General features: G+C 36.4%; 1 protein-coding gene across 2 annotated transcripts; it reads right to left on the bottom strand.

Annotated features, from left to right (window-relative positions):
- Window positions 1–2556: 2556 nt before the first annotated feature.
- On the bottom strand, window positions 2557–8181 carry LOC103933771. Of its 2 annotated transcripts, XR_665170.3 has the most exons (4): window positions 7709–8181; window positions 6347–7618; window positions 3758–4557; window positions 2557–3149 (listed from the first exon to the last, which is right to left on the bottom strand). XR_665170.3 is itself a non-coding variant. In XM_009343456.3 (3 exons), exons 1-3 carry the CDS (start codon window positions 8140–8142, stop codon window positions 3951–3953), a joined length of 2313 nt encoding a protein of 770 aa, XP_009341731.2. In that variant the 5' UTR covers window positions 8143–8181; the 3' UTR covers window positions 2557–3950. The 2 variants fall into 2 exon arrangements, 1 of the variants encoding a protein (XP_009341731.2); XM_009343456.3 differs by having other exon boundaries at window positions 2557–4557.
- Window positions 8182–8956: the final 775 nt, after the last annotated feature.

Here is an 8956-nt window from a genome sequence, read left to right as displayed (position 1 = left end):
TTGAGTCCGTGGTTGTTTATTTGATCAAACTTGTATTATATTGACTCTTTTTCCTTTGTATTATTTAAATAGTTATGGAGAGGTATTTTAAGAGAAAACCAATAGAAGATACTCCTAAACCCTCGACAACGAATATTTATGAAAGTTCAAATCGAAGTGGCATAAAAAGTATACTAACAAATCTTCTGGGCTTCAACTTCAGATATCATCATATGATTTAATTATTAGAGATCAGGTCTAAAGAGCTTATTTACAGATGGAATTGTTTCAACCTTGAAGCCATCAATTTCCATATACATCATTTGTAGGAGTACAATGAATTATATTTTGACAGCGTTTGCATAATGACTTTTCTAGATTAAAAGGAATTAGTAGTCTTGCACAAAATTTGATGGAGATAAAGAGGATAGACAATATCCCTTGGTGTACTTGTTCGTCAATTTAGCATTGATTTTACCTATTGCGACTACTTTCGTTGAAAGAGTTTTTTCGTTGATGAATATTGTGAAGAATCCACATTGTAATAGGATGGGAGATAAATGGTTGAATGATATTTTGGTTGTATACATTGAAAAAGATGTATTTGATTCTATTGACAATGATATTGTGATACGATGTTTTCAATACACAAGAACAAGTCGTGGATAATTATAAATGAAAGTATGATCGATTTTTAAAAACTATTTTTTATACAATTGCGGTGAATTCCTAGCTTCGTCACTAATTGTGATGGTTCATTATATTTATAATAGTATAGGAATGCATCAGTTTGAGGAATAAAATCAAATCCCTATTTACAAGTGAACATTTGAAATACAACCTATCCAACAACTGTTGCACATTTGAATTTCAATTTCAGAGCTAAACTATGGTTCGACATTAGCCTGTGAGAAAGATTGCGTGATGGTTACGGTTTGGTTGTTAGATGTGGATTTAATAATTTTAGTTTGAGTTAATTTAATTTTGTACTTGATGGTAATTATACAAGAAAAATGATAAGCATTCACCTTTTTAGCCTTTTACACACCCATGTTTGATCCTGACAATAGATTTCGTTTAACTTATTCAATTCGATGACCTGAAATAAAGAGAGGTGTGTGATAAGCTCAAAAGGGTGTGTGAAATTCACTTCCCTTATACAATAAGGCAAAAAGACAATTCACATTTAACGTTTAAATTGAGTGTCCTAGTGTTAAGAGTCCTAGTTTTTTAGATAGGAACAGAGCGCCAAATGCGTTTAAAAAAAAAAAAAACCTTCAGTTTATTCACTAAGGAATTTCGTCAAATACTAGATGATCTTATTGTCATCAATCGAACTATATTGCACACGGACTAACAAATATCAACAATTTGATGAGTATTATCGAGAACTTTTGTCAAGTGCTATCGACGCAACCTGCTGAGATATGCCCAGCAAACATTACATCAAGCACTTCGTGGGCACAAAAGGGGTTCATACCAAACATGATCTTCACATGCGTATTTCTCAGCCTCTAGGAAATCTTGAGATCACCTTGGTCCCGATGTACATTCACCCTTAGCTATAAAGTGAGATTATATTGATTCAAATAAAATTTCTCCAATTTAAACTTGGAAACCAACTAGGTTTTGGCCAATTTGGTGACGATTTGTCAATATGACTGCAATAGTTTTATGTTTTTTCGGTCTTAGTAGTTTTAGGTTTTGGCCAATTTGTTGAGAGTTTGATACCTATTTTTGTGAGTTCAATTTCTACTCACTGTCATTGAAATTTCTCTGGATAATACTAATGATGTTGATTTTGTGGAACCATGCACTCTTTGTTAATGCAATTACTCGGTTCTCATTGTGAAGAGAGACTCTCATTCAACCGGTGATGCCATATGGTAAACATTTACTAGATAGTTATGTTACTTTTGAACACGTAACAAACATTTATTGAACCGGTAACGCCACTAGGGATATGCATTGGTTTAAGAGAATCTCTTCTTAGTGTGGCGAATAAGCTGATCAACATCATCCTCATAACCATTCCTGACCCATTTTTTTCTTAACCACTACTGAGTTGATCCTCACCTCTGGATTGACAACTATGAAAGACCACCATAGCAAAAGAAAACTCTATCAATGTTAAAAGTAGCTTTGAACTCACTCAGTCTCCCAAACATCTTACAAGAGCTTTCATGCTGCAGTCTACAATCTGCATGCTGTAAAAAACGGTTGAATGCTCGATGCCTGTTTGATAACTATTTTGTTTTTTTATTTTTAGGTTTTATCTTAGAGATATAAGGAAAATATATGTGAAAAATGAGGGATTTAGAAGAGTTGTGTAGAAAGGATGGTGGGAAAGATGTAAAAGAAACATATATAAGAAAGACGCACAAAAAGAAAACCAAAAACAATTTTAAGTTTTCAATTTGAAGTTTTCTTCCCCTCTCTCCCATCATCCTTGTTCATCTTTCATTTCCCTATATACTTTCTTCATCTTTCATTTGACAATAAAACCATCATCACAGATTGCATCTTGAAAAAAAGATGCCCTCAACATCAAAATTTTGGAGAGAGAGAGAGAGAGAGTGGGGAAAGCAGCCAAAGATTGACATGGGAAAAATAATTAGTTGTTGGTGAGGACAAAACATGGTTAGTGATTCAATCGTGAGTGGCTTTGTTTGAAATGAAACACAAAGGTGAATTTCAGTTTCTTCTCTTTACCTGCCCTGCAACACCAGACGGGAATCCAGTTGGACATTATTAAGCCACAAGTAAGTCTTCACCAAAGATAGTAAATTTGGTAACAGCATAGACCCTGGGGACACACCTGTCTACACCATTCTGGGCTGCCCTCTCTCTCTCTCTCTCTCTCTCTCTCTCTCTCTCTCTCTCATAACAACAGAATCACAAGCATGGGCTCAGACATGTTTCCCCAGTCCCTTAATCAATAATTATCTCTCTCTCTCTCTCTCACACACACACAGTGGAATGCTCTCAATATATATACATATATTATACACACACACACAAACATTGGTGCTCCAACTTTTCCTTCCCTAAGTACAGGAAGCTTTTCATTTCAGCTGTATAAATGATGAAATCTTTGTGTATCATCATCTTCTGTTTCCTCATAACAGGTCTCTAGCTTTTCAGTTCTCAGATAACATGCCAAATGAATCCTGTTCAAGCATGTCAGTCTTTCATGAGTTAACAATCATAATGTTCAGTTCTTCCTGAACAGTCTGTTTAGTGACGGAAAACATTGTAATTTCACTTCAAGTTTGTAGCTTGAAACCATCTGATTCTGTTTTTGAAGTTTTTTTAATAGATGTTGTGTTCGTATTCTATTGTTATCCAAAACCATCGTTGAGGTTGTGTTACATGTAGGACATTGATGAAGATGGAGAGTCAGAAGCATCCAAAGTCAAAGAAATTCCACTAGCAATCAAACATGCAAACAGTAACAATGAATTAGACGAGCTTGTTTATCACATTGATTATCATGGAGTGACTACTCATCCAAATCCAACACCCAGACATCCCACACCATAGACCAGTACTGAACCTTCTAGACTGAGATGTATGCAGATACGATGTACTTATATATCTTATGAAGGATTCATGAAAAAAAAAAATATATATATATATATATCTCATTAAGGAACACTTGATTAATGTTGTCTTTAATACTGTTGCGGAATTCATTTTTCTTTTCATCATTTCGCTCTACCTACATAGCTGTTTGTTCACAAGAATAAACCAAGTCAACAAGTGAAGAATGACGTACCTTGAGCCATAGGTTATGGAATGGCACTTTAACCGTAAACTGGCTACATTAGGTATAAAGCTGGATCATTGACGTATGAATCAGATCCCACTGTGCAAAACGGAGTTGATTCATTCCCTTCCATCAGGGTCTCACACTGTCGGAACTAGCTATAATTAGGAACAGAGAGGAGGAAGCGAATATGTTACTAAATTCATAATTGATAGTGCAGTGAAACCATCCCATTCATATATTGCTTTCTGGCCTTTCTATATGTCTCTAGCAGTATCTTATACCTTTCTATTGCATCCTCAAATATCACCTCACTACTAAACCTGGATGTTAGCTGCTGGAATGCAGCTTCCACCTTGCCTTTATGTTGACTGCACAATGTGAACAAGTTTTTCATCCCCATCAAATGCATATTCCGTTCACAATTTGGACTGCTTTCCTCCTCCGTATTAAGAAACCCAAGCCATCTAATTCGTTGGAAAGGATCTTCGCCTTTCTGAATTGCTAATTCTACATTCCTGAACACTTTCAAGAACTGTGACTCTATTTTAATTTTGTCAATCAACTGACAGAAAATGATTCGCTGGTTTAAATCAAGCCAATTATGGATATGCGATTGTGAAAACACCGAAGCAACCAAGCAAGCCTTCCGGAAGGTAGAATCAGAATCGTCAATCAGCACAATAGCAGCGTGCAACAAATTCACAGATATATCATGAATAATTCCAGATGAAGACTTGGAAAGGTTATTAGCTTTTTTTTGGTTCTGGTTCCAACTGAAGAGTGCAACATGAACAAATCCCTCCCACCTGTACACATTGAGAACCAGAGTATGTCAGAAGTCTAGCAATGTTAATTCGAATATGAGTTCAGAATTTTTTACATGTTACTTGAAGGTTTTTTTTTCTTTCAGAAATCGAAATGTAATGGCAATTTCTAATTATAGATACATAACCAACCAATACCATAACTAAACTGAAAGTTTTTGAATTACATTTTGATCTAATATACCAGTACCAGATTAGAAATTGACATCATGCTAACAATGAAACCTTGGGCACATCGAAGTGGATTCAAACTATACTTTGACCAGACATTGTACACACATGCCATCAAATTAGAAACAGAAGGGTAATCAATCACTTTCTTCAATCCATATTCTATGTGAAATAGTGATGACCTCTGAAAGTAATTATTTAAATTCAAAGGCCAAAAACCTAATATAAATTTCCAATAGTATTAGCACACATCTTAGCGTGGTAGTAAACAACAATCATGGAGTACCATATGCACATGTATGTGTCTGTCTGTGTGTGTATTTATTTAAACGACTCAGCTTCAATATTACATAAAGTTAGGATGTACTTTTCCACAGACAGGGGGTCAAGAACTTGTGTCTCTGTCGTGTAGAAAAAAGATGTCAATTACTCAGCACCATATGATATGGTCACAAATGTGGATCAGCCCACATGCATTGTTCAGCCTCAGAAACAAAGACGTTTCAATGAAGAATCATTTTAAGCAGTCAAAAGAATTCTTTTAATCTTTTGTATGGTTAAAAATATCTTTTGACTGCTTAAAATGATTCTTCTTTGAAACGTCTTTGGGTGTAAGCCAACTCCTTATAAGAAAATTCAAGGTTCTTAATCCCCTGATACTTTCAACATGCCCCCTCGCTTCTGGTGTCATCTAAGACTGCACGTGGACATTACATATTGTGTGACGTGGGAACATGTGGGCAGTTGGGAACAACACGTGAGCAACCTGCTTTGATAACATGCTAACACTAGATAATTAAACTTCAACAGACCCAGAAAGCCCTTGAATTCTAGACAATTCAAGTAGTTTGTGTAACTGACCAATTTTATGTTACAGTTACCCAAGTGTTGTGAACTCAATAATTTATAGACCAAGCTCCCTATCTGTTCAATATTTCCCCCACACAGTGCTTAGGAGTCAATGACGGCTTTTGGAGTTAAGTGGATAGGGATACGGTCAACAGGACTCTAGACAACAACTAGTCATTCATTGAGCATTCTGGAGATTCTATTAAATTAAAATGAAGAGAATGTCATAAAAGTATACAAATGACATTATCACAACAGATATTGTTCATGCCCACAAGACAGTTAGCACAGGTCAATATCTATTCATATCTTATCTATAATTGGTAGATAATGTATATCACAGCATCAATATTGCAAAATTCCCTTATATCCACAAAATATTCAATGTTCCACGTCAGAGGGTGAAAAATAAGTTAAAACTATCTGTATGCTTTCGTCATATATCACCTGCACACATGCTCTGCACGATGCTGAATCATGTACCTATAAGTTTACTTACACTACCAACATCCCACTTGGAAATATTTTATCAATAAACTATGCCAAAAATCATAGCCTTTTGATTTTTTATAATTTTAATAATCAACTAATTAGAAAAGTAAATTCCTAAATACACAATATGAGGACCAAGGATATCTTAAATCACATGGGTAGAAAGTGATTTCATGAACATATTTGACCAAAAAAACCACAGCGGTAGCAATTAAGAAAGTTGATCATTAACGATAGATTATATTTTACTCATACTTACTCAAAAGGAGGCTCAACCTCAATACCGAGTGTAAGGTGTAAGGAATTGCCATCAGACCCATCAAAACTAACATTCTCCGTGCATGCCTCATGGAGAACACCTCTGGGAATATACAAAATATCACCTTCTCTCAGCAAAAATTGTTTGCATTCAGCTGGTGAACTCTGCACTTCTGAAGCATGTAGTTGATTAAGAGGATCATACAAGCGAGGTAAATGCACATTTGACTGAGGATACAGTCTCCATTTCTTAGTCCCAACAAGTTGGCATACAAACACACAATGGTCATCGTAGTGGCAGGCCAAACCCTGAGAATTAGGTGGTGTCAAGTACATATTGGCACCAATTGATGGTTGACCAAAAAGAGATGCCAATCCATCTGCAATAGCTGCAACGCTCTCAAAGCGGAACTCCATTCCACGCAGTGCAACTGTATAACCTTCCTTGTATGCTTCTTCGCATTTTAAAACATCTTTAACACCAAGATAATGAGGATCCCTTGTACAACAAGAGTTCAAACTGTTCTGAAAAAAATGTTCCTCCCTCTTAAGGTGGCAGTCTGTTCTTAGAACCCGAATGTCCTGCTGGTAGGTTAGAAGGCAACCCAATTTATTTTTCACCTCCTCTAGGAAAGTAAGGATGTTAAATTCATCAGAAGCAATAGGGAGACAAGAAACCATCCTCGGAAGCATAGAAGAAAGAAAGGAAGGAAATGTTCCTGTTGAGTTTAGTGATCGTACAAACGGTCCAAAAATATCATTCTCCTCAACTAAATCCCCTTCTGGATGCCCACGCCGCACAAGAAATGGTGACACCTCCCACTGATTTGATACGAAATCCTTAAAACCAGACTCAGAGAATCCAAATATATCCCTTTCAACCACATGAAAAGGCAAAGGCTTGATAAGCTGAGAGGCACAAATGGAAAGCCTAAAAAGGGTTTCGGCTATATCACTAATCCTAATGTTGCTAATATGTAAATGCCCCCCTTGGGTGGACTCTAATTGGCTTTCGAACACCATTTCATTCCGCACTTTTACCCACAGATTTCTCATGAAGGCGAAAAAAACATGAGAGAAGTTTGTTGGGATGTTCTCCAATTGCTCAATTTTACAGGTATTGATGAGAAGAACTGCAGCACTAAGAAGTAACACAGGAAGTTCATCTCCCTTAAACCCAATTTTAGGAGCGATAACTCCCCCACTATCCACAGAAACAGAGCAAAAAGACACTGAATTTTCCAAAGATTTATGAACCTGAAGAAACCCAGAACTAAAAACCTATCACATGACAAGCCAAGTAAATGAAAAACAATGGAAAGCAAAATAGTTGGGTTTGACAAAAAAAATGTTGGGCACTCACAGAATCCTGGGAAGCGCAGAGGAATCGAGCAAACGATACCGTCCGAAACCAGTGGTGCACAGATCCAGAAGGGCATTGCAGGCAGCCACTGAGACGCCGGTGTTGGAGCTGGCCAATGCGGAGAGCAAGCTATTGATTATGTCAGCATCGGAAGCAATCCTCTGGTTCATGTCCAAGGACTGCAGGGCTGCGTACCCCACCATCTCAGCGGCACGGCGAGATATTGCAGGAGAGTTGAAAGTGAGGAGAGTTGGGAGAAGAGAGAGGGTGGGATCGGTGATCGAGCGGTGGAGTTTGTTTAGGCATTTATTGATTAAGGGTCGGAGGGAGTTGGGGTTCAGAGATGAAAGAGCGGCCAGCACGACGGCGAAGGCGGTGTCGTCGCTAATGTCGTCGGATTCCGGCTTTCTTTTTCTTTTGCTGCGATTCTCCATTTATCTTTCTAGTAGGTGAAGGGAGTTGAGCTTAAACTCTTCTAATAGCAGTTGGCAATAGTGTCATCTGACCAGCCTTTTATCCAAAACATTCTCATTTTTTTTTTTCAAAAAATTAGGATTAAGTGTGAACCCACTCCATATCGAATTTTAATTATCCGAATCGTTTATTTTGTAAATTTCGATTCATAAATCATTCTTACAAAAATTCAATTCAATCCGAAACCATTTGTCTATTTAATTATTTAGATAAAATTTAATTGTTTTTATATAACAAAATATTCGTTAATTTTTTTTAACCCAATTAGATGTCTTAAATATTTTCAATTTGGCTAATATTTTGTGATGATCTATGAGGTACAACTTGAAAAATAGACTGTTCGAATCGTTAAAATTTGATATGGTGTGGACCCCACAATTAATCCGTAATTTTATAAATAAAAAAAAAATCTCTTCCCTTAAAGACTGTTCGAATCGTTAAAATTTGATATGGTGTGGACCCCACAATTAATTCGTTAATTTTTTTTAACCCAATTAGATGTCTTAAATATTTTCAATTTGGCTAATATTTTGTGATGATCTATGAGGTACAACTTGAAAAATAGACTGTTCGAATCGTTAAAATTTGATATGGTGTGGACCCCACAATTAATCCGTAATTTTATAAATAAAAAAGAAAAAGAATCTCTTCCCTTAAAGACTTCTGTCATCTGACAATGTAACGCTAATCCAATCCACTTTCCAAGCCAAGTCCAGCTTTGTTGTTGTCAACTCCATAACCATGCTCTTTCAACTTCTTTTGAGTCTTGGTAAG

The sequence above is a fragment of a genome, unplaced genomic scaffold (assembly GCF_019419815.1).
Source record: "Pyrus x bretschneideri cultivar Hongxiangsu unplaced genomic scaffold, Pyrus_bretschneideri_v1 Contig46, whole genome shotgun sequence".
Classification (NCBI taxonomy): Eukaryota; Viridiplantae; Streptophyta; class Magnoliopsida; order Rosales; family Rosaceae; genus Pyrus; species Pyrus x bretschneideri.
The sequence above is the reverse complement of the archived record's forward strand: the minus strand, read 5'-3'. Positions and strand labels throughout refer to the sequence as shown.